Source organism: Amblyomma americanum, chromosome 3 (genome assembly GCF_052857255.1).
Source record: "Amblyomma americanum isolate KBUSLIRL-KWMA chromosome 3, ASM5285725v1, whole genome shotgun sequence".
Lineage (NCBI taxonomy): Eukaryota > Metazoa > Arthropoda > Arachnida > Ixodida > Ixodidae > Amblyomma > Amblyomma americanum.
The window spans coordinates 197919448-197945615 of NC_135499.1; the positions used below are offsets into that span (position 1 = coordinate 197919448).

Below are 26168 nucleotides of genomic sequence, written 5' to 3' on the forward strand. Positions count from 1 at the left end.
TCAGTTGCAGCGCGCTGGACAGTGCATGAACCACATGTTTGTAGAAATTGTGGGCAATGCTGGATCCACGCGCATGATTGCGAGGTGCTCCGATTATAATGGTACAGGTTTGTCAGATACCACAGCACAGCATTACGTGACCAGTTTTGATGTATAAGTTGTGGAGCGTCAGCTAGAGTAACTGCTGAAAATATGTGTAGGCAATTCGCAATCCAATTTCACCTCACCACGTTGCCGCATTATTGATGTCCTTTAACTTGTATATGTGTTGACAAAAAGTACAATGTTATAAAGTGCACACATTCCGGATAAACAGCATATGCTGACCGCTGCATGAGCTAAGGTAGGACTAGCAGGGTGAAAATCTTGACAAACCTTCAATTTTCTCATGCATGTCGGCTGGTGGCTGCATGATTGCTGCGCGAGGGAATGCATCACAGCTGCTATCATGTTCAACATTTCTATGAAATATGCCCTCTTGAAATGCTGCATCTATTTTTCCTCTTTGTTGAAGCTTCTTATTAGTCACTGTAGAGCGAAATTCTGTGCGACAACAGCGTCTTCTGCTCGCACACGACGGGATAGCATCACACTGCACCATCATTCACCACGGTGGCAAGGTGCCGCGCACTCGCATCATGCCCGCCCCAGCCAAACGTACAGAACTGCACGAGTGGTGGCCAGCCGAACGCGTGGCACCGCATGAGTGTGCAGGATACTCCACGAGTGCCGTCACCCGAAGGCACCATAAAAGTTTGTTTCCAGCTAGCATTTAACACCTGCTGCGGTGGCTCAGTGGTTATGCCGCTAGGCTGCTAACTCGAAAGACATGAGTTTGATCCCGGCAGCGGTGGTCGAATTTCGGTGGAGGCGAAATTCTAGAGGCCCGTGTACTGTGCGATGTCAGTGCATGTTAAAGAACCCCAGGTGGTCGAAATTTCCAGAGCCCTTCACTGCTGCGTCCCTCATAGCCTTAATCGCTTTAAGACTTTACACACCCCCACAAACCAAACTGATGAGTGCTTGGTGGTCGTACAGGGTAGAGCTGCGTAGGCGAGCCTCCCAAATATGGCATGTGGCAGTGTATTGCCGTGGTCAACTCTAGAAGTCTGCTGAAATTGCACAGTATTTACACGTCGGGGCATAGCATTCGGGAAAGATGGTATGAGATCTGTTGGGATTTGGAAAAGTGTTCGTTTGGAATTGGACCAAAGGAGGGCCTCTAAGTTCTGAATGCGGACCTGGATAGAGTTGGCAAGAAAGACAATAGTATTGGAGCAGGTCGCGTGAAGTGATTGTGGTGTCCTTCCTCACCGTGGCGGGCATGTTGGCGGCAGGATGATAAGCTGCTCGGAAAGTACCGTGGAGCTAGCCCATGCGCCCCCCCCCCCCCCCCCCCCCCAAATACCTTCAGAGCCTATACCAGAAGGATGAGGTGTTAAGGTAGATTGAATGTGACTGGCTTTGACTGAAATAGGACCATGGGTGAAATTCAGAACCGCCCACTCTGAGTGGATGATGACAACCTTAACTTTGGAAGTGGAGAGCGCACGCACTAGGGATAACTACCTCCTCCGCTGTAGTGATATGTGGAGTGCACATGCATACGTGGACACCACTTCCAGGTACCCCAAAGCGAGATTGGGACACCTCAATTCCATTTTGGAGCCTAGGAGTCTAAAAAAATTGGGTTTTAGGGAAAGGAAATGGCGCAGTACCTGTCTCTCATCTCGGTGGGCGCCTGAAGGGCCCAGCAAGGGAAGGGATAAAGGAGGGAGTGAAAGAAGAGGTGCCGTAGTGGAGGGCTCTGGAATAATTTCGACCACCTGGGGATTCTTAACCTGCGCTGACATCGTACAACACACACAGGCGCCTTTGCGTTTCACCTCCATGGAAACCTGCCGCTGTGGTCGGGTTCTAAGCATACAGCACTGGTTTTGAGAAAAAAAGGAAGGCGCATAACTCCCACAATTTGTAAGTGGACTCCATCGCCTATTCCATTTTGGAGCCTAGGAGTCTAAAAAAATTGGGTTTTAGGGAAAGGAAATGGCGCAGTACCTGTCTCTCATCTCGGCGGGCGCCTGAAGCGCCCAGCAAGGGAAGGGATAAAGGAGGGAGTGAAAGAAGAGGTGCCGTAGTGGAGGGCTCTGGAATAATTTCGACCACCTGGGGATTCTTAACCTGCGCTGACATCGTACAACACACACAGGCGCCTTTGCGTTTCACCTCCATGGAAACCTGCCGCGGTGGTCGGGTTCTAAGCATACAGCACTGGTTTTGAGAAAAAAAGGCGCATAACTCCCACAATTTGTAAGTGGACTCCATCGCCTATTCCATTTTGGAGCCTAGGAGTCTAAAAAAATTGGGTTTTAGGGAAAGGAAATGGCGCAGTACCTGTCTCTCATCTCGGCGGGCGCCTGAAGGGCCCAGCAAGGGAAGGGATAAAGGAGGGAGTGAAAGAAGAGGTGCCGTAGTGGAGGGCTCTGGAATAATTTCGACCACCTGGGGATTCTTAACCTGCGCTGACATCGTACAACACACACAGGCGCCTTTGCGTTTCACCTCCATGGAAACCTGCCGCGGTGGTCGGGTTCTAAGCATACAGCACTGGTTTTGAGAAAAAAAGGAAGGCGCATAACTCCCACAATTTGTAAGTGGACTCCATCGCCTATTCCATTTTGGAGCCTAGGAGTCTAAAAAAATTGGGTTTTAGGAAAGGAAATGGCGCAGTACCTGTCTCTCATCTCGGCGGGCGCCTGAAGGGCCCAGCAAGGGAAGGGATAAAGGAGGGAGTGAAAGAAGAGGTGCCGTAGTGGAGGGCTCTGGAATAATTTCGACCACCTGGGGATTCTTAACCTGCGCTGACATCGTACAACACAGGCGCCTTTGCGTTTCACCTCCATGGAAACCTGCCGCGGTGGTCGGGTTCTAAGCATACAGCACTGGTTTTGAGAAAAAAAGGAAGGCGCATAACTCCCACAATTTGTAAGTGGACTCCATCGCCTATTCCATTTTGGAGCCTAGGAGTCTAAAAAAATTGGGTTTTAGGGAAAGGAAATGGCGCAGTACCTGTCTCTCATCTCGGCGGGCGCCTGAAGGGCCCAGCAAGGGAAGGGATAAAGGAGGGAGTGAAAGAAGAGGTGCCGTAGTGGAGGGCTCTGGAATAATTTCGACCACCTGGGGATTCTTAACCTGCGCTGACATCGTACAACACAGGCGCCTTTGCGTTTCACCTCCATGGAAACCTGCCGCGGTGGTCGGGTTCTAAGCATACAGCACTGGTTTTGAGAAAAAAAGGAAGGCGCATAACTCCCACAATTTGTAAGTGGACTCCATCGCCTATTCCATTTTGGAGCCTAGGAGTCTAAAAAAATTGGGTTTTAGGGAAAGGAAATGGCGCAGTACCTGTCTCTCATCTCGGCGGGCGCCTGAAGGGCCCAGCAAGGGAAGGGATAAAGGAGGGAGTGAAAGAAGAGGTGCCGTAGTGGAGGGCTCTGGAATAATTTCGACCACCTGGGGATTCTTAACCTGCGCTGACATCGTACAACACACACAGGCGCCTTTGCGTTTCACCTCCATGGAAACCTGCCGCGGTGGTCGGGTTCTAAGCATACAGCACTGGTTTTGAGAAAAAAAGGAAGGCGCATAACTCCCACAATTTGTAAGTGGACTCCATCGCCTATTCCATTTTGGAGCCTAGGAGTCTAAAAAAATTGGGTTTTAGGGAAAGGAAATGGCGCAGTACCTGTCTCTCATCTCGGCGGGCGCCTGAAGGGCCCAGCAAGGGAAGGGATAAAGGAGGGAGTGAAAGAAGAGGTGCCGTAGTGGAGGGCTCTGGAATAATTTCGACCACCTGGGGATTCTTAACCTGCGCTGACATCGTACAACACAGGCGCCTTTGCGTTTCACCTCCATGGAAACCTGCCGCGGTGGTCGGGTTCTAAGCATACAGCACTGGTTTTGAGAAAAAAAGGAAGGCGCATAACTCCCACAATTTGTAAGTGGACTCCATCGCCTATTCCATTTTGGAGCCTAGGAGTCTAAAAAAATTGGGTTTTAGGGAAAGGAAATGGCGCAGTACCTGTCTCTCATCTCGGCGGGCGCCTGAAGCGCCCAGCAAGGGAAGGGATAAAGGAGGGAGTGAAAGAAGAGGTGCCGTAGTGGAGGGCTCTGGAATAATTTCGACCACCTGGGGATTCTTAACCTGCGCTGACATCGTACAGCACACACAGGCGCCTTTGCGTTTCACCTCCATGGAAACCTGCCGCGGTGGTCGGGTTCTAAGCATACAGCACTGGTTTTGAGAAAAAAAGGAAGGCGCATAACTCCCACAATTTGTAAGTGGACTCCATCGCCTACTCACAGTGCTATTGAGGTGTCCACTGGCCCTATGAGCCAGTTACACTTGCTAATCACAGGCTTCACAAAGGCACAGAAAGGGGTGCTGTAGTGGAGGGCTCTAGAAAATTATCCGCGGTTTAACAGCTGCTGAACCTGGCTAGAGAGCGAACGCTGTGGTGTATCGGGCAACTAGACGCGGCTTTGGCGTCTGTAACGTTGAGTGCATTCCGCGCACTGGATAGGCAGTACGCCCACTGAGCCAAATTGTTGATCGCGAGAGGTTGGTCACCCAGTGAACGCTGGGGCCCAGACTGACGTCACAACGGCATTTGCGTGCTGGGGACGGAGAGTAGTAAGGAGTCTCCATTTTTGGTGGAAATAAAAGTTGTCATCCATCCATTGCGCGACATCACGCGATTGTCACGTTACTATTCTACCGGTGAATCGAAAGGTCAAGTGGTGCGACACCATGACGGACCACATAATAGTAAGGCCTGTAGCCACACACGACCTCTCGCTCACGTGAAGGTCAACCGGCAACGCACGGCAAAGTCGGCTTTACCTAGCTGAGTGGAGCTTCCGCTTCAATAATTCCGACCATCTGGGGTTTTTAAACGTGCGCTGACATCATTCAGCGCTCGAAATTGAAAATTGGTTTTGAGGAAAGAAAATTGCGCAGTAGCTGTCTCAGGTGCGTTTCGCCTCCATCGAGACGCGGCCGGTATTGAACCTGGGTACACCAGCTCAGTACCCGAGTGCATTAGCCAGTGAGCCTCCTCGGCAGCTCTATGTGCCGTTGGTGACAAGGAAGAAGAAGCGAGTGTCCGCGTTTCCGAGCGGCGAACGAGCGGTAACGCAGCGGCGGCGAAAGAGGAACGTATTCGTGGGCGAGTATGTAGTACATGCATGGTGAGGAGCTTCTCCTCTTTTTCTTTTTACTTGTGGCGCATGCGCAGTTTGTCCTTACGAATTTGTAGACCGCCGGGTTTCGCCGATGAGTCGCACGCTGCTGCAAAGGAACGCTGCCGCGCCAACTTCATTTGTGATGCTTTTTTTTCTATGCCAGTGGATTTCTGCAGCGCCCCCTGTTTCTGCCTTGACTAGAAAAGAGTGTCAGCAGCACAGGCATTAAATTAACTTGACCTATCGACCTCCTGAGGCGTTAGGTCTAATAGTAGGCAGGCCGGTTAGGCCTTGCGTGAGTGAAGTGATAGAAGGTGGCCTTTTATTACGAAACAAATGTCTGTCTGCCGTTGAAGTTGCACGCCCAATGTATGTTGGTCTGTGTGTGTGTGCTGGCTAGCATGAGCGAATTTTGGGCCAAATAAATAGCACCGACTTTTTGAAAGCGCGTCCGAGAATCTCGCTGCGGTCTGCGTGGCTGGTTGCGAAAGTGGCCCCTGGCACGAGATGCGCAAGCTTTTTTCAGCCAGGTAATGTTTCATCTTTTTGCGATGGAATTTGTGATGGCGATAGTAATTAGTGCACGTGACGAGAGTGCTCCAGTGCAGGGTGAGATCACCTCGAATACCGCGGTGCGGTTGAGGCGCGTTGAAATCTCTCCATGTGGGCCGCGCTTTAAAAAGGAACGCAGAGTTCTTTGTTTTGAGAGAGGAGTACAAGTAGGATTGCCAACGCATTAGCGTCGCGCTCCGTCCCATGAGTCTGCTTTCCTAGAAGAGTGCTAGCCGCCACCGTGCTGTGAGCTCGGCGAGGCAGGGGCGACACTGAGCCCGTGCGTGCAGTTGTTTCTTGCTTTTTATTGCGTTCGTGTAACTCCCTTCCTTTTCACGGTCCCTGTCCGGAAATTCTTCCCTGCTTGTGAAAGTCTGCAGTGCGAACCGCGTTCCCGCTCGCGGGCTTGTGCTGCTTGCGTACGTTCGTTTCAGTGAAATCCTGCATCGGCGAACCTTCCTCCTATTACTACACCGCAGTTCGACAACACCGATGTTCACATTTCCAAGGGCGACCTGCGGGTCGCCTTCTCGTTCGATTCTCGTTTGAAATGAGAACTCTTGCGAATGACGGCGTTCGCGCGCTTTCGAGTTTCGTCTGCTTTGGGCGCGTCTCCTGCGCTCGCGCTTGGCCCTCGAAAATGATCTGGTCCCTCGATATTAGCAATATACTGCGATGACCTGAGCAAAGAAGAGGATATCGCGGCAATGTGCACCGCGGCCGTAGCACAAGCGGCCTGCCAGCCGGCCTGAATGCCGGCCGTTAGCGTCAGATAAATGCGCTAGTATGTTGTTTGTTCGCGTTCATACTATGCTCTGGGAAGTAGAAATTAAAAAATGAATCAATTTCGAGGGTCGCTGGCCAATACCGAGCTGCTGGATACAAGAAAATTTCACATAGCCGCTTTTCTGCTGCTGCCCAAATCGGCTCGACCGCTTGGCGTCTTGCTTTCTCCGCTGCTGAAGGCATCGCGGAAATCGAGCACATTTTTATATTATCATGAGAAGGGGTTCACAATAAAGCCGTGACGAGAGTAGCATGCATCTTGGTTCAGCGCTGGTCAGTTCCGAAACTCCCTCAGCTGCGGCATCGATGCGAAACCGGCTAGGCTTAGCGACGACTAGGGCAGCCCGCGAGCGGCGTCGTTGCCGAAAGCTCGGCTCGCTCGCTGATTGGTTCAGCGGTTTGTGACTCGCAGCCGCACGGCTGGAAAATCGAGCAGCGAGAGACTGGCCCGCGACTGTCTTTTTTCGAACAACGCGACCGTTTGCGACTGTCGCTTTTCGACCAAAACGGTCGCGCGACCTCTGCGACTCTCCAGTGTGAATGGGCCCTTAGGGGAGGCACGATTTTCTGCTATGCTTTCGTAGTTGGGCCCTTCACTTTTGGGTTTTATTTTTGAAGCGAAAAGCTCCACTTTGCTAGGTAAAGCAGTCGTCGCGCATGCCGGAGAATGACCTTGAACGACTTTCAGCTCAACCACATCAGCCACGTATGACCATATGTGGTACAGTTATGGCATCGAACCCATGACCTTTAGTTGACCTCTGACCTTTAGTTCACCTTTGACATTGGGTGACCTATGGGTTGACCTTTGACCTTGGGAACATCCGATGGGGATGTCGTAAACCCTTGAACCATGATACCACGTCATAGCCACATGGTCGTGTGGGTATATGCCATGCGCAAAACGATCGCTGTGCCGCCTGTTGGCAAGCCTGCAAAGTGAAAGCGGGCCACGTCTGCCACTTTCCCCGCCCGTTTCAGCGCACTTTCGAGACGTGCTTGTGGTTTGATAGCTTACGTCGTGTCGAGTATTGCTTAGTCGTGAATCTATTTTCATGTAAGCCTTCAGTGACCTAAAGGAACGCACTTTTGCATAGCTGGCTGGTCGGAAACTTTTAAAACTCTCCAGGAACATGCCCTTGTGTCCTCTCGTGCCTTCGCTCGACGGTGTTAGATCATGGCTGTTCGACGAGAAAAATAAAAGTCTGTGTCATATTCAATTTGCATGCTAGAACGTTTGTTGCCTTTCTTGTATTTCTCTCTCTCCCCACATTCAGCGATCGTTTTCACGCATAGTCTCCTTGTTATGTCTTCGCAAGGTGCAAGATGGGCATGCTGTTTAATGCGATAGGTCACCCGCCTTTCGATGTAAGCGCACTTTTTTTTTTTAAATGAAAAGGAAGAGCCAAGTTGAGAGCGGCTCACTGCTTCTAACAATGAGTTGGCTATATCGAAAAGCAGATGATGGCTGAAACGAGTGCACCACATAAGACTGCGTACCCGCGCCTATCGTGGAAGTTGCACCTAAATGCAGCCTGTCACTTTAAAATTATCGATGGACACTCTCCACTATGCACATGTTGATAATCTGCCACGCCGGCCGCGCAATTCGCTTGTTGTAGCAAGTGGTTGTGTTTTTGCACTCGCATCTGTGAGCGCTGTACTCCTGAGGCGTTACATCCCTTGTGACAGGTTTGTCGTTTGACTTCATGGTGATCCAAGAGAGAGAGAGAGAGAAATAACTTTAATTTGCACTCGTCAAAAATGACGGGAGTGAAGGCTATAGCCCAAGCCCCCATTGATTCCAAAAAAGCCTTAACTTCGGCGCCATGGTGCCTATAGCCTTCGTACATTGTCATGCTCCCCGCAAGTGTTTTGCGCACCATGCTTAGTTTCACGTACTTTACACACCTTTGTCTGCTTTGTTACTGCTTGGTAATGTGGCTGTACCCGATTCATTATGTTTGTTCATGGGATGGAATAGATCAGACCAGACTGGGTGAGCTTTTCCAGGCTGCACATTAGGTATTTTGCGTAGAAATCCACCGTAATCCACACGAAGCAAATGTGCCCACACTTTAAATCTAAATAGTAAAAAAGAAATGGTCTGCTCTGGTCAGTTGGGCACCATTTCAGCGATATGCCTTTCTGGTATAATCTCAGTCGCTTTCTCTGAGAAAAGCATCCATTCGCTCCACTCTTGTAATGATGACAGCACTTCAAATATGCGCACGGCATACCATTGGAATATAATTTTTTCGTCAAAGGGTCCATTCCTGTGCCCTGTTATCAGGCTTATCGTATTATTCATCAGTGACAATTAAATTACTCTGTTGGAAATAATATGAATATTTAGCTTTTTCACGTTAATTGTAGTATAGCCAGCTACATAGCTGCAAAATGTAATCTTTCAGCATTCCTTCAAGCCATCAATATAGTGACGCATGTGAAAGCGAGGCTTATTTCATTTTAGTTCAGCAGCAAATGCATAGTTACTATCTAAGAAAATCCGCAGTTAATTTCGCTTGCAAATAATTAAGAGCATTTGTTTTTCCTGGCTTTCCCAGCCTGTTTTTTCGCATGACACCGCACCTGTGTCAGTTAATCACAAATCCGATGTCACAGCCTCAACACGCGAGAAATCTACACTTTCAGTGTAAATGGGTAAAATGCTTCTCATGATAAACAAATGAGAAAGATTTCTCGTATAAATGCCTGCCGGCAGAGGTGTCATGCTATGATCAGCTGCTTGCCTAGCAAGGCTCGGCGACGCTCGCTTGCAGCAAACACTATCGTTCCTGTGAGATTTAACATAAGCAACATGTCAACTATCGTGCAGTGTGATTCCCTTGCGCATGTTTTTGCCACAAAATTAGCTGTACGGGATGCCCACTGGCAGCAAATGACGCGCGTATCTCAGCCAAGCTTGCAGTGGCAGCGGGAAGCCGTGGCGAGCAGCCCACCTATCGTTCCAACGGCTGCTGCTAGGAGGCTTTCAGTGGGTGCCTCTATGGGTGCTTGCACACGGCGTATACCGGGTGTCCCAGCTAACTTGAGCGAAGGGTTAAAAATAAATTGAGACAGGCGAGTGAAACCAGTTGCATATTCGTGGCAGCCTTCTTGTGCAATTTTTTGTTTCACGATTAATTAATAGTTTAATTAAGTTTAACAGTATAAATTAAAAAATACTGCCTTTAGACAACAAATTGCATTTGAATAGTTGTCGAGCACCTTCAGAAACCCCCATTCTATCATTTACGATAAGAAAACCCTCACATGTGTCTTTTTTTCCCAGCTCCAAAGAAAGCCTGCGAAATATGAAATACAAAAATAACTGACGCATTTGCGCACCACAATCGTGCTGCTCTCAAACGGGTTTAAGCAAACAAAATCACCTGCAGCCTTGGCTTGGCGGCCCCGCACCAGCGGCAGGCCGATCTATATGTTGGCGGTGGTTTTTCGTGTGCGTCAGCCAGTTGGCACACATGACGGTGCGAGTTGCCGCCGCCAACATATTGGCCCACTGATGCTGCGGGGCCATCAAGTCAAGGCTGCAGGTGATTTCGTTTGCTCAAACCACGCTTGGGAGCAGCACGATCGTGGCATGCGAATGTGTTAGTCACTTGGTTTACTTTGTATTTCGCGGGCTTTCTTTGAAGTTGTAAAAGAAAGATACTCATCAGGGTTTTCGTGCCGTAAATGTTGGAATGAGGGTGCTCGACAACTCTTCAAATGCAATTTGTTGTCTAAAGTCAATATTTTTAATTTACTTATTTAAACTTAATTAAACTATTAATTAATTGCAAAACAAAAAAATTACCTGTGGTGCGCAAGATGGCTATCACCAATATGCAACTGGTTTCACTCAAATAATTTATTTTTTTAACCCTTGGCTCAAGTTAACTGGGATACCGGCATATAGAACGACTGTCGCGGGCATGTAGCGGAGCTGCCATGGACGAGCCTCTAAGACGCTTAGCAAGCGTGCTTGTTTTTCGCTGAACTCCAGGGTTAGCCAAGTTAAGCCACTGGCAATTTTTTTTCCATTGGGTAATTTTTTTTTAACCTTAAAATTGGGTTTCATCGCGCCATATTTTGTATTAGAAGGCAATTCACTATAAGCTCTTGCTTTTGTGCAGGACATAAAATTTCCTATTTTTGCACATTTGCTTCTCGGCTGCGGCTTTGGTAGCTGCCTGACGTCTGAAAGAATCCAACCAATAGCCATCTCTCTACATGTATACATAGATGCGAGCGACGGAGGAGGATGTGAGCATGAAAAAGTCACCAGCAAGGGCTCGCCAACTTTCGCGCGTGATTGTGGGTTCTCTGCTGCCTGTAGAAGTGTATTGTTTGGCTCAGGTGTTCATGACAACACAATGCAGTGATTGAGCAAGTTGATGTCCTTTCCTCAAAAGGTGTTTCACAGCCCCTTTAACACACACAGTTTTTTTTTCTATGACCAGCTTCCCTCATTAAGTCACGGCAGTAACGAGGTCTATAGCCGTAATGGACATCATAACTGCCACGTCATATACATACGTGGCTTTAAAGCAAACTCTTTGAGCTCTATGTTTCTTACAACGGCCCTACTGACTACAGCCCATAAATGAGAGCCTACACTTACATTCAGTGAGCGGGAAAGAGAGTTTCATTTGCTGAATTTACTTTTTCATCTTTTAGCGTCCCATTCAGATCCTGTGCTGTCACTTACTGACTGCTAACCTTAATAAATGTAGAAACTTGTAACTGTGCATGGAGAAGCGCATGCAGTAGTGAAGGCAGCAAGGGGTAGGTTACCACTCTGCATAATGCTTGAACAGCCTGTGGTTCCTGTGATTAAAAGGGCATGCACCTCAGCTTGATTGGTCATGTTTGTTTCCCAAATAGTCATTCTGCATTTTGACTGACAGTACTTTGCACATCAATGAAAGTTCTCAGTAAATGCAGGGAACCTCTGAAATAGATCGCTGACTTTGTCTGCACGTCAACGCCCTGAATTAAATGTGGCACGCTCTTGTGGTCAGGCTTCCCTAGCCTTTCATGTTTTCTAAATATCAATAATAATGTCAATGTTTGACCTCTCATAGAAAAAACTTTAAACTATCTCAAAACATTCTCTACAGAGGGGCGTAAAACAAGACCCTTTTTGGTCTTAAGTCACATAAGCATATTCAGAAACGAGAGAACTGACATAGCCGCACCATGGGCTCATGACACCAATATCAAGAAAGTAAATGCACCTTGTAAAGCTGGTGACATTTTGTTTACTTATAACAAGCTAAACGGTGTGCGGAATGTGCTTTTTTCTGGTTTTATCAAGAAAACCTCCATTTAACCCTTAATGCGTTCGTATTTGTAAATTCTTTACACATCTCAAAGTTCTCAAAAGTGGCAAATATTTTAAATAAAATTTTATAAGTTTCGCATCTTTCAAATGCTCAGAACTAAATTTTTGATCTTGTTTGGGTGCAAAATCGCCTTATTTGCTTATGAAACCCACCATAAGATTACACCTCCCATGCAGATATTTAGGAACTTTGAATGCTCTCATTCATTTGTACCTAGTGCGGGTTTTGTGGGAGGTACCAATGAATCCTGAATGAAGATAGGCTGGAATTCTCTTAAAACTTATCAGGTACATGAGAGGTAGTCTCTCACAATTATTGCCATTCACTCCATGGCACTTGCACACGATTTCAGGATACGAATGTAATAGGTACTGTGCAGGGGCAGTATCACAGCTAGTTTAGTAGTGCTGACAGATTTGTCTGGCCACGTCAGACTTGTGAGTGCTCATTGCAGTGGCCATACAAAAGCGTATGTGCCTATGCGAATGATTATATAATGAGACCTGTGTTTCTCCACTTAGTGATGAGCATACCTGCATGACTAGTAAGCAAATACAATTTACGGCTTTATTATGAAGTCTGTCCCCTGTTCCACCGTAGGCTTTGTTTTCTGCTTGGCCTGTTTAGAGTACAGGGGCTAACAGAAACGTTGTGACTGCTGTTCAGGAGGGAGGAGCCGGCAGCCCAAATGTCATTGCGCCAAGCGCGGGTCCTGCTGCGGCAGGGACCCCTCAGGGCATGCTTGGCGGCCGGAGGAGGAGCAGCACCCAGATGAGCCTGGAGGAGTGCACCAATGACGCCGTGGACGATACGCACACACTGAAGCTGCCTAACACTGTGCAGCTGGTGGAAAGCGAGCTGCCACTGGCCGAGGCCGAGAACGCGGACTCCCTCATCGGCATGTTCCTTTTCCGACAGGCAAGGAATCTGCTTCCTTTTCTTTTGTGCCTGGCTGTCTTGAATGCCACAGGAAGCGGGATGCAGGTTATGTGATGTTCGCTGGGTGTAGTGAGGCGTTTGTTTGTTGTACCTCAAAAAGTGTAAGTGTATCAATCTGTTGATCAATCAATGAATTGATATTTCTTTGCATACCAAGCGCTCAATATTCCTTTGCAAGTAGAGAAGGTGGCATCAACCACTCAAATAACCAGTCAATCTATCAATTATTAAATATTACACATATTCAGGAAATTTGCTCAAAAATTTTGACAAATAGCCAATGATTGTTACATTCTTTGAAAATTGTGACATCACGAAGCCCCACTAGTGAAAGAGTGCACACAGCAGCAAACATGCTGTCTGGAAATATGCGGGAAAATGAGTTGCTAAAGTGTATTTTGACTAAGCTTTGGACCTCAAAACGTAGCAAGGAAATTCAGCGCTCACTATTTACATGTTCTGTCACTCGACACCCCCCTCACACCGTTGACACATGGAGCATCTTTTGCTGTTCCACACTGCTCACAGCGTTGTTCTATGAGAGGGGACAGATAGATTAGCTGTGAAAGTGTGCAAGATTATGCTCCCATTGTTTTCACCTGATGATTACACAGGCAGTAGGTCAGCAATCAGCCAGGGTGCTGTATGTCTACCCAGTTAGCAGTTTAACATCTTGAGACACTGTGTCAGCAGCCCGGGAATCGTATTAGCATGCTGAGTGACTCTTAGGGGAGAGGGTGTTGGTTGTGTTTGTACACAATCTGCCTTTTTCACTAGATGTGGCAGCCTCTGGGGAGTGGCGAAAATTATTCTGCTACTGGTTGAAAACGAACACACGTGGGAGATGCAGGTGCAGTCTGGTTCCACGAGGATCCAGCAGCATCTGCGAAGTGGCAAGTGTGTGCTTGACAGTGGCATGCGCCTGTCACTAACATGAACTACGCATGCACAGTTGGAGCTGGCAGTTTTATTTTTAGCCAGGGGAGGTGGCTGAAGGAGAAGAGGCTGTCATGCACTGAGTGGCCCTGTGAAAAAGGAGGATTAGCAGCTTATCATATTTTGTTACCAATTGTAGTGTCATTTGTGCAACTCTGCTTAGTCTGCATATATATATATATACGAGCTTTCAGTGGCCTATGGATGAGTGCAAGGTGCCATTATTCTCTCCTTGAAAAGTGAAGTGTCTCCTTTATCACATGGGAGACTTATAGCTGTTATTTCTGACAAAATTGTGGTTTTGCCTCGTCAACTACAGTCAACATGAAATCAGCTAGTGGTACGTTATAACTCTACTTTACATTACATATGGCTTTTCCTGGATACTAGATGCTGTAGAACATCGGATTTGGCTTTCCTTAGATGGGTACTTTACTGCGCACGCCTGTTTCTCTTTTCTTGACTGGTGCAGGTGTTTTCCCCGAATGACACGAGCCTGCAGTGCCTATTCTGCCAGTCCAAATATGTGTTTCGTTTCCCCGTTGACCTGGAGAAGCACTACCACGTAATCCATGAGATAGCCGTGCACAGTGCAAAGGCAGAGTTCAGCGAGGCTGTGGTGTTTGTGTGCGTGCCCCCAGATGTGACTGAGGACACCACACTGAACTCCACTTGTCGGTTCTGCGACCTCACGCTACGCACCCTCTCGGAGGTAAGGAATGTCTGGAGTGCGTGCACGTGTATGTTTAGCTCCATTGTGGAATGCAGGAACTGACCAGATTTATGTTTACTGGGTAGCAGCAAATCTTGCCAGCATTTTTCAGTGGCTAAAGCGGCAATGCAATGTGGTAGTTTGTTAGCACAGGACTATTTTATGCTCTAAACGTTGCTTGTAGCATAGTGCTGTCACTTTTCTAGAATTTTTTGCAAGGACTCCTCTTTGGTAGTGTATAATGCTAGGTTTTATCTGTGCCACTGAAATGACACGTGAGTTTGCATGTTGATGAAATGGTAGTTAGGGTTTTAACAATTCTGAACCAGCACCTGGGCTTTGACGAGCAGGATTGTGGAGGACTGTGGGTTAATTTGGACCATCTGGGGTTCCTTAAACATGTACTGATTTTGTACAGTATTTCATTTTCATGGCTGTGTCAGTTAAGATTTTATCCTTCAACTTTAGCATCATCAGTTAAATGCCATAGCCACCGAGCTACCGGGGCAAATGGTTAGTATGTGATGTTGGCAGATCTGCCACTAAAATGTTTTTGGCTGCTGAACATTTAAAAATGTTTTGAGGGTTTTAACATTACATATTCTCCCTTTCTTGAGTGCAGGTGCGTGACCACTACCCAGAAGTGCATTCAAAGACTGTCCGGCTCGTGGCCGAGTCGGCGGTGACAGAGTTGGCAAATCAGTTCTACTGCAGCGTCTGCTCATGGTCCTCGCCCACCTTTGAGCAGCACCACAGCCACATGAAGGCAGCACACCGCATGCAGACGTACACCTGCCGCTACTGCGGCTACTGCACGCCACGGCCAGGCCGCCTACGCTTCCACGTCAAGCAGCGGCACCTTCAGGACCAGCCAGGCCCACACCTGCAGTGCTCAGTGTGCTCCGTCTATGTGCATGGCCGTGAGCGCCTGCACAAGCACATCCTGCTCTCACATGCCGTCCAGACAGGTGCGTGCTCTCCTGGCGCACACGGTTTAGAGCCTGCTGGCTGCTTTTATTGAAGCAGGCAATTTTTCTGAAATTCCTATTCATTCTCAGTCTGGCTGGTGCTTCTCAAGTATCAGCTGCTTTAGGGATCAGTCTTGTCAGTTTTCGTGGTTGAATAGGGCTGGATGGGCATTATACACGTCCCATCCTTTCATATGACTCATTGGGAGCTGTGTACATGTCTGGATTTTGCTTTATAGCTGCAAGTCTCACAGATGGTATTTAAAGGGAATGGCTTGTTATTCAGCAGGCTGCTTTATTTCAAATGAAATTGCCAGTTGGAAAACTGGGTGAAGCTCACTTAGGTTTCCAAAGTTCATTTTGGGTTTCGCAATGTATATGGCTCTCTTGACAAAAATATTTGGGTTGGAAGTCAGTCATCTTTCATGTACTTTATTGTTGCACCATGTATTTCCAGTTCGCCTTCAGTGGATTGGGGCCATGTTTGAGTGACAGTTCTCAGGCAAAGTATGGTGTAACTTGTGCAGGCCCTCAGACATGGTCGTGTGCCAAGTGTCTGCAGCCGTGCGGCAACTCAAAGGACCTCATGGGTCACATCAGTCGCTGCCCGCTGCTACGTGGTGAGAAGGGCAGAAGCCGTGGGAGCGTGGGCTTTGGTTCGAGCAGTTCATCAGGGGGACCAAAGACTAACCTCTTCTACAAGTGCAACCACTGCTCGCTTACCTTCACCTCCGAAGATGACATCAAGGTGAGGGTCCTGTTGGATTTTTCACAATGCACCTGCAGTTCTTGAGAGTGTGGTCTCATAATGTCAGCCAAAAGAAAACAGAATGCTAAATGCCTTGCTGCCTTCATATGTGCTCTTCCTAAAAAATGTGCGCTTGAGTATACACACTGCATTCACAGAGTAATGCATACCACTGCACACTCATTTTGTAACATTAAATGCGGAGAGCAACATTGCAAAGATGACAAAAATGGCAATTGAATTTTATTATGCAAACATTAGTTCCTTTTAAATATCAACTGAATTGTTTTTAGTTGTTAATTTGGAGTATAGGAACTCGCAGCCAAATGTTTGCCCTGTAATGAAAGATAAGTGAATGGTCTCAAATATTTACCATTGTATTTGGAATTCTGGATAATCTGAACTGATCCTTGGGTCTCGCTGGGAACTTGTGCTATTGAACAAATGAAAACCCTGGTTAAATTGAACCGCGAAAATTTGTTTGAGCTCGGACTAGATTGCCTGGCAAAATGGATACTTTCAATGAACAAATGATAAAGATTGAATGACAGAAACCTGGCATCATTTAGTCCCCGCCACAGCACATCGGCTCACTGCCAAAGGTGGCCACCTTCCCTGCAGTCAGTGTAGTGCCCTTTTGCAAACACTAACTCTACAGCACAGTTTCTGCTGGATGCATACGAAGCTCTTTCGTAGAATTATGGAGAAGTTTTGCGTCCAGCAGTAAAATTCAGTGCCATGAATTTTACCGCTGTAAGAATCCTGGTAAATCGCGGCCATCATGGTTCGCTACAGTGGCACGAAAAGCCAGCAGTAAAATTTCAGTGCCATGAATTGCCTGGGATCGCAAAAAAAAATCATCCATATTATCTTAAGTTCTTACCATAAAAAAAAATGATATCTATATAATGAAGCAAGAAAAATGCATTTGTGCATTATAATTGAAATTCCATACAGTCAAACCCGATTATATTAAACTCTATTAAATCGAATTACCCTTTATATCGAATAATTTCTGAGCACCGTAAAGCTACAATGTGAATTTCTAGGAAAATTTACGGCTGCACCGTACATAAATTAGCAGTCACATCCGATACATCGAACTTCGGGCAACACCGGTCTACTAAGAAGCTGGCTTTCCCTCAGCACATTTCTGGAGGTTAGCTTTACCGCATGGACCTCCGGGTGCTACCAGTGCTGTGGTGCTGCTATTGGCATTTTCACTTGGTTTTCGTTGTCTCTGTGGGCACGCAAAGGTAGCCATGAAACGGCAAAACTTCCCCTTTCCCATGAAACTGGAAATCATTAAGAGAGTTGAAGAAGGCAAGAAATCCGAAGTTGCTGCAGCGTACAAGCTGAGCACCATTTCGAAGAAAAACGCTGACATTCGGTCTAAAGCAAAGAAGACACCCAATGCAGAGCTGCGTATAAAGATGTTGAGGCAGCAGTGTGCACATGGTTCCTTGACTCTATATTGCAAAACATTCCAATTTCCATCCCCATGATTGAGCAGGAAACAAAGGACTTTGCTTTTGTTCTCAACAGACCTGACTTCCGTGGTGGCTTCAGTTAGCTGCAGCGCATTAAAGTCGCCACGAAATTGTCAGCAAGGCAATCGAGAGCCGTGCTGTGGACATGACGCTGTGAATAAATGGATTGAAGAAACTTGGGGGCGACATCACAGCAATCTTGTACCAACCCCGTGGTATTTTCAGTGCAGATGTAACTGAGTTATTTTGGCAGATGCTTCTGAACAAGATGCTGGCGTGTTATGACGAGTCCCACGGCGGTAAAATTAACTACACTAGAATATCAGTGTTGTTCGCCACCTACATGGATGGATGAACAAAGCTTCAACCACTCGTGATCGGAAAATGCAAGGCTCCGTTATGCTTGCAGAACGCACTTCCGGTTCCGGTGACGCACAGGTTCAATTGAAGAGCATGGATGACATGCGAACTTTTCTGAACAAGATGCTGGCGTGTTATGACGAGTCCCACGGCGGTAAAATTAACTACACTAGAATATCAGTGTTGTTCGCCACCTACATGGATGGATCAACAAAGCTTCAACCACTCGTGATCGGAAAATGCAAGGCTCCGTTATGCTTGCAGAACGCACTTCCGGTTCCGGTGACGCACAGGTTCAATTGAAGAGCATGGATGACATGCGAACTTTTCTGAACAAGATGCTGGTGTGTTATGACGAGTCCCACGGCGGTAAAATTAACTACACTAGAATATCAGTGTTGTTCGCCACCTACATGGATGGATAAACAAAGCTTCAACCACTCGTGATCGGAAAATGCAAGGCTCCGTTATGCTTGCAGAATGCACTTTCGGTTCCGGTGACCCACAGGTTCACTTGAAGAGCATGGATGACATGCGAACTTTTTACCAAGTCGCTGAAGTCTTGGAACGACGACCAATATAGGTCAAGATCGCAACGTCTGCCTCCTCGTAGACAACTGCTGTGCCCACCGCTGCTCTGCCCACTGCTTTCAGCAACATTGAACTTCACTTTCTGCTGCCGAACGCTATGTCGGTGCCTCAACCTTTGGACTAGGGAATAATGCACATGGTGAAGGTTGGTTATAGGAAACGTCTGATTGAAGGGCTCCTACAGAACCTGAGGACTAGAAGAGAGTTAAAAATAGACCTCTTTGTGCTCTGTATTGATTGTGTCATGGAATGATCTCAAAAATGAAACTATACAGAACTGCTTCAGAAATCCTAGTTTCTGCTTTCCCGGAGGAGACGGAGGAAATTCTTTGTCCGGTGAGTTCAACACAGTCGTCACGGGCCTTGATGATTTGTGGAAGCAGTTGTCTGAATTTCCTGCTGCTGTTTGTGATGAGGCAGCCGCAGGCAATTTCATCTCTGCTTTTAACAGCATTGGAACTGCAGGGGAGCTTGCAGGCGAAGACATTATTACCGACGTCACAGATAACAAGGACACCACTGATGTGAACTATGACAAGGACTTGAGAGAACCTGTGCTTAAGTGTGCTCAGCATGGTTCGTTGCTATTGTGCGTCGTTAGAAGGCTGCGGTTTCAGCTGTTCAGAGTCGATCAATAGCATCGAAAAATGTGTTGTCTCCGAGTCAATGAAGATGAAGAAACTGAAAAAAATGTCATTATTTCGCTCAGTAATCAGTTCACATTAAGTGACTATCACAGAAAAAAATTTTTCCCATCTCAAATGTGTTTGTATCTTGTTAAATTTGTTGCTACTGTTATATTGAACTCGTAGGCATTTTTTTTTTTTGCAAGTTTGTTATATGTGGGGTGAACTGTATTTCCTTCAGATTTTTTTTTTCTTTTTTTTCAAGGACACCCACCAGAGAATTCGAAACCTTGTGTTTTCCCGAACCACCTTCATGCCAACAAAACTGAACCCACATTAATGTACATATCGGTTCAGGCTGGCGCAACAACAGTCATGCTTCCAACGGTTGGTGCTAGTGGATGCACGTGGTGCGAGTGACGATCACGTTGTCCGCAATATGCATGGAGAGTGGTCATTGTTATGTATAGAGCACACAACATCCTACCATGCTACTGTGATTCCACCCCTCCTACTTCCTTTGTTTTTTTGGCTGCACCTTTGCTGTGACGATAGCAGCACATGAGCAGTAGCCGCCAACCAAACCCACTCAGTGCCTTCATCGTTGACTGTTCTGTTGCCGTGTCAGTAAGGATGCCCAAGTGGTTGTTGTCCACCACAAAGGCCACAACTGAAAAAGAAAATTGCAGCAGAGTCTTTAATTATACATTGGCCAATGGCAGGGATATGAGATGCAAAGTATCTGTCATGGTGTGCACATAAGAAGGGCAAGGAAGTACGGGGTGCTGTGGTACTGATATTGTACATTTTGTATCCCCTGTAGAAGCACATGGCAGATGGTGTGCACGTACCTGTGGGGCAGCAAACGTCGACTGGCCAGGGTCCATCTGCAACCGTAGGGGGCTCTGAAGAGGGTGGTTCAAGCGGCACGGGCGAGGTTGGTGTCCTGGAAATGTCGGGGGGCCTGGAGGCCACCAGCAGTGAGGAGGACGCCCTGGCAGGCTCTTCGAGCACCTGCTTCCTGTGCTGCATGCGCTTTGCCAGTGCCCAGGCCTGCCAGATGCACCAGCATCACGTGCACATGCGCTGGGTCAAGCGTGGACTCCCAGACTTCTCCAATGATGACGTCCAGAGTGAGGCTTTTTTTCCTTGATCATTTGCCCTCCCAATAGGTGTCGGGTATTCTTGGCACGGCTGTTTCGTGCATGTGCTCGGCCTTTGTGTGGCTGCCTACCCCAAGTTTTCAGTGCGTAATTGTCCTGTATTACCACAGTAGAACCTCGATGGTGCAAACGTGGTTGATACGAATTTCGGGATTATACGAATTTGTAAAATTCCCCAGCGGATAATCTTCCCAATCAGATAATCTTCGTTTCATTATTTCTACCCAATTAAAATCTATTTTTATCCACTGTGCTTAAACCCCAATGATTTGAATAAATCAGCCCCGTTGCTTTCAACTATAATGTTATGCTCTTTACAGAAAAGTATTTTTAAAAAAGTATGCGCACCATCTGCCCAGCATCACCCTGCATCACGTGTCGGAAAGGGCACCCATCTACATGCGTCTCGTGCTAGCTCCCCTTCATGCTTACACCGTTGCGGCTCATTAGCAAATTTAATGTGGAGAAGAGAGACTGCAGAAGCTGCACTTAGCTTAGAGTCGCCCCGTGGAAGTCAAGGGAGCCGCGGGTCCTCCAATCTATGCACACTGCCACGCACATGCACAGACCACCCAGGCATACATGCAGGTGTGCAGGCACGCGACACGCACACCTGACAGGCGTCCATGGAGTCAGGACTCTGGCTCCACGGTGCCATCCTGGAGGAGGCACACTGCACAGAAACCACATGACTCAACCATTCCAGAAACATTATTTTCAATATTTCAAAATTTTGAATGCCAAACATGCAAATCAGATCGAATATAGAGTACTTTTAAGAATTAAGGACGAATTGCTGTCGACTGTGAGTACGGTTTTTGTAGACACAAGCAAAGCAGCTGATCCAATAGCCTCCTCCACCTGCCGGTCAGTGGGTCGCCGAGTTTATCGCTTGTTTTGAAGGTTACTGCTGTATTTTTGCGGTGTTTTAGTTAGAGGAGCAGTGGAGGTGAAACAGCATCTTCAAGGAACCGCACAACTTGCCCATAAGCCACCGGCTTATGGGAAATATGCAAATTGCAAAAGCAGTCAGAGTTCACGGAACTCATCTATGCCGAGTCTTTTGTTTCGAATACGGAAAGAGGTAGCAGCGAAGCGCGTGGGAGGCATATGGCTTCACGGAGACTGTGGAGCAGAAAATGGTGGTGCATTTTAAAGCGAGGTCAGCGTACCCGCGGCAAAACGCACCACAACCCTGACTTTTCTATTTTAAAACCGTAAATAACTGGCATTTCGATGACAGGCAAGACGCCCCTCATTATACACAAGTCACAGCAGAGTGGCCACCAATCGCCGAATATGATGCCGATTTTGGCTCTAGTCGCTAGGCCTAATGACGGAGGCCAACGCCAACGGAGTGCTTGCTTCGGCCGTTTCTCGGTTTTTATTGTTTCGCCATCTTCGCGTTCTCGTTCTGGCCCCGCCGTACTGTGAGTGCAATGTAGTTCCCGCAGCGGCGTGTTCGCTTTCCCGTTGACTTTGTCCCAACCAGTGCGTTCATTAGCGACATGCCGAGGGCAGCACAGCCAGGCCGAGCTCATGAAAGCAGTTGCCGCACGTCATCTGTGCACATGTCGCGCGGCGAAATTTTGTCATTAGGAGCTTTAGAATGTGTGCAACACAACTGACCTCTTCCTCCAGCATAATGGCAATAAGTTCGTGATTTTTTTGGTGAAATTTGATTTTTCGGTCGTTTTCGCGGTCCCTAGAAGGTCCAAAAAATCGGTCGTCGACTGTAGTTAGGATTTTTGCTTGTCCGAGTTACTTTAGTATATTCTACTGTTTATCAATTCAGTTGGTGGTATGGCATGGCTCTGAGGATGCTTTCTGGAAATTTGGCTACTTACTTACTTGGTTTAGAAAAGAAACACTTGAAAGTACAATCCATCCTGCTGTTATCATCTTATTATGTGGTAATGATTTATTTGTATTACAGTAGAACCTCTTTATGGTAAAGTCACTCAGACCAGCAAAAATCTTTGCTATATCAGTGTTTTACTATATCAGTTGTTGGTGATGGCATGGCTCGTAGGATGCTCTATGGCTGCTTACTGAATACAAAGCATTGGCTTATAAAATAAACACTCAGAAATACCTTCCATGCCGCTCTTAACAAACTTTTGTGATAATTATCTATTTTCAGTTATCACATTTTATCTTATCACATCTTCGATTTCATTTATGTCTCATGGAAGTGCTGAATTTGCAAGAATACAACGCAGCTACATATATGACGCCAGTTTGATTCTATATAAAAACCGAAGCTTTGTGGGAGCACGGTGTCCTCTTCTGCAGCCTCAGTGTTAAGAAAAACTTGCGACATAGTCAAGCGTGGCAAACCGCCCACGCAGTGGTACCGCTGCCGTGCTGCGAATGTTCGCCCTTTTCTTCCCTTCCCCACTCCTCACTGCACGTTTACTGTCTGTCCTTCCTCAGCGATCCGCGCCAGCTCCTTTCTGCGTTCATTGCCGACTTCGCTTTTTTTTTTCTTCCGTGCATGCCGCTCACATTGCCTCCTGGCCTGAAGGTCTTCAAAAAGTTGGCTTCTCACGCTTTTGAACTGGGTGGTGAAGCCGTCATAAAAAACGCTGTTCTATCGTCTTCGACATTCGTTTCCCTCCGAATGTTGGCTTTGCAATCCTCTACTTCACGCGTGCCGTGATGCCATCATGCTGCAGGAAGTATGTCGCCACAGCCAGACTCTCTTTACTGTAGCTGTTTCTTGTGAAAAATCTTTAAACGAAAAGAAATTATGGAATGTGAAATTGGACCACAGTTTCACTTTACTATATCCGAGTTTTTACTATATGCAAGTTTGCTATACTAGTAGTGAGGCTGCCTTTTTCTCTTGCAGCTAGCAAGGATAGTGGGTTCCCTCTGAATTTGGAAACTGTCTTTGAATTTGGAAACCTGACTACGAAGGCCTTGTTAGCAGTTTAAAGGAAGATGTCTTTGGTCCATTTAAGGAAAAGAATGGAGCCACGTTTTTCATTGACTGACACCGAGGGCAGTGTTATATCTTTATATTTCATCCTTCACGTGCTCCATCTAGAACCTGAACTATGCTGCGCACTAGTGCAATCAGTAAATCAGTAGCCAGTCAGGGAATGGCAAAAATACAAACGAGTAATATGTTGCACAGCTCCTGCCAAGCTCCTTCATTCTTTTCAGCATCTAAACTCTTGGCTCGTTCTCACTTTTTTTGCTAGACATTCATGCTATTTCTCGATAGTTCTCCCTGCAGGATTTTTTTTTTCTTTTTTCTCAGCAAAAAGCACAGTGTTGACTGATATGCTTTGATGTGAGAAGTTATGATGACATTTGTTATGCAGTTTATAATTCATGCTCGTTCATTGACAGTGAAGATTACACTGTCTCTGTCAGAATGCCTTGGGGGCTCACCTGTTGACTTAAATGAGGTTGAACGCAGCAGAAAAAAAAGACTGTTTTGTCGGAGGACATGGGGCAAGTAGTACCCTGAGTCTTTTGGATGCTTTTGTACAATCGCATGTTTGTTTCAATGGCCCACAAGTGTGTAGCACAAAGTTTTCTCTAGACATTTTTGCATCAGCGCCCAGATTTGCCCCATTCATCACCTGCACCGGCTGAAGCCACCCTTTTCCCGTGGCTTAAACTTCGTTACCACAAAGGATTAGTTGCTCAGATTACAGTGCAGCACCACAAAAGGGAGAGCCTTTGGGCAGAAACTTGACTCTGCATCCGACTGCTTGTCTTTGTTTTTGAGAGGCTCGTCTGATCACTTGCAGGCACCATGTACAGCATGCCTGTAGTGGACAACAGTGAGACGGAGCTGTCTCAGCAGCGAGCAGTGGAGAGTATCACAGTGCCTGGCTCGGAAGGGGACCAGCCAACAGCCACACCTGCTGAGGATGCCACGGGCAGCGAGGGCTCAGTCACTGCGCTGGTAGAGGCTGTGAGAAAAGGAACTGACGAAGGGGCAGACGACAGCAAGGGGGCAGGCAGCGGTAACCTCAGCTCAGCCGACATCCCATCGGATGCCAAGCTCCTAGAGCTGGGGTTCCCCACAAAGGTGTGATTTTTTTCTGTTCTTTTCCCGAGTGCACTGCTTTTTCCTTTAGTTTTTCGCACATAGTTTCAGTAGTTGTGGTGATACCCGGGTGCTGACTCCTGTTGCTCATGCCTGCTATGCCGTCTCTCAAACTGCATGTATAGGTTCAAGACATTTGGCTCTGCATAACATAACAAAACACAACACTTTACGCAGTAAAAGAGAGTGCTGGCTGCAAGTTTTTGTGGATTTATACTCCATCTCACAAGACGTTTGTATGACCACAAAAGATACTCTCTCGTCCGATCAGGGCTATGAGAACACAGATTATAAATAGCTCCTTAAATATTTGAACAATGGTGAGCTATTTATCACAAAGTTATTGTAGTGATTGGAAAGACTGTTCTGCATTTTTTTTTGTAAGTACAGTGAGCATGTTATTCACTGTTTAAATTAGCATAGAATGCCCACATGAATGCAGCATTGCAGGGGCCTGCTGTGAAGTAGTGTGCTGCCATTCGCAAACACGACATCCACAGGGTCAGTAGAGCTTCTTGCGTACAGCTGCTGAATTCCAGTGCTTCCTTTCCAGTGGTGGAGCCATGAGAGGCTGGATCCAGTGGCAGTTGCTTTCAGGGTGATATCAGTTTGATATAAGCAAGAGTAAGGGCGGCACCTTGGGAGAAGGATGGGAAAGATGGCCAATTCACAGAGAAGCATGTTGCGAGTGTCTGGCTTTTTTGGGGGTAATATAGCAGATCATAAGTGCTGTTAGGTACAAACTAAATGTCAGAATTCTAGAGTAATGCAAACTAGTGTATAAGAGACTGTAATGTGGCCAAAGCTTCACGTTAACAACTGCCACAGAATTTTCTCGGTTTATTTTTTTTTTTTTTGCCACCAGATGGTGGTGCATGCACGGCACTGCTTCGTCTGCTGCTTCGCGCACACTATAGTTGTTTATGCACTGTGAAGTTCTGCCTTGAGCACAAAATAGTAACCATTGGAAGAAGGTGGTCTACAAAGCTCATCATGATGCAGCCATTGTGGACTCCAAATCACGCGAGCTCTGGGATCGAGAATTTGTTGCCGCTGTTGCATGAACTTGCAGCTTGCCCGTATGGGCCGTGGGCACCGCGGCATAACCACAGCGGTGCGGCCAACTGTCTAGCGTCGAGGCCATGTCCTTGCCCTCATCAGCCACTCAAGCGCTATGGGTGTTGGCGAGATTTTTGAATGCCAAGCAGTGTGCCATGGCTGAAGTCAACGACTATGGAAATCCAGCCGCACTCCAAAAATTGGCCACTGCTTGCTCCTTCTCAGCTGATGTTGAAGGGGAAGGAACCCAGCCCATAAGCTTTCCAATGCAAGCTATTGCCTCGTTCACTGCAGCAATGGTGTGGCTCACCGCAGGCTGCGAGAGCCAAATGGCACCACGCTGCCAACGGGGAAGCTCCCAGTTACAAACGAAGCATGCAAAGCACTTCCACTTTTGACGGCAACCGGATCTACCTCTTTATCCCCCATCTCTCCTTCGAGATTGGAATGCAGCCTGTGCATGAGTGCCTTCGTCTGCCCAAGAGTCTTCTTGCACCTCGTGCCTCCTCTGTCAAAAAGCATATGCGGCATCATGTTCACAAACAGAAGCGTGGAGCATTTCCCTCAAAGTGAA

General features: G+C 47.2%; 1 protein-coding gene across 5 annotated transcripts in view; it reads left to right on the forward strand.

Annotated features, from left to right (window-relative positions):
• The window catches only part of LOC144125816 (uncharacterized), a 78925-nt gene that overhangs the window by 36213 nt on the left and 16544 nt on the right, over window positions 1-26168 (forward strand). For all 5 annotated transcript variants that reach the window (XM_077659526.1, XM_077659527.1, XM_077659530.1 and 2 more), the window contains exons 11-16: window positions 12600-12851; window positions 14281-14520; window positions 15143-15488; window positions 16016-16236; window positions 20127-20436; window positions 24234-24517. In XM_077659526.1, the coding sequence (XP_077515652.1) occupies window positions 12600-12851; window positions 14281-14520; window positions 15143-15488; window positions 16016-16236; window positions 20127-20436; window positions 24234-24517 (1653 nt within the window). The remainder of the gene's footprint in view (window positions 1-12599; window positions 12852-14280; window positions 14521-15142; window positions 15489-16015; window positions 16237-20126; window positions 20437-24233; window positions 24518-26168) is intronic.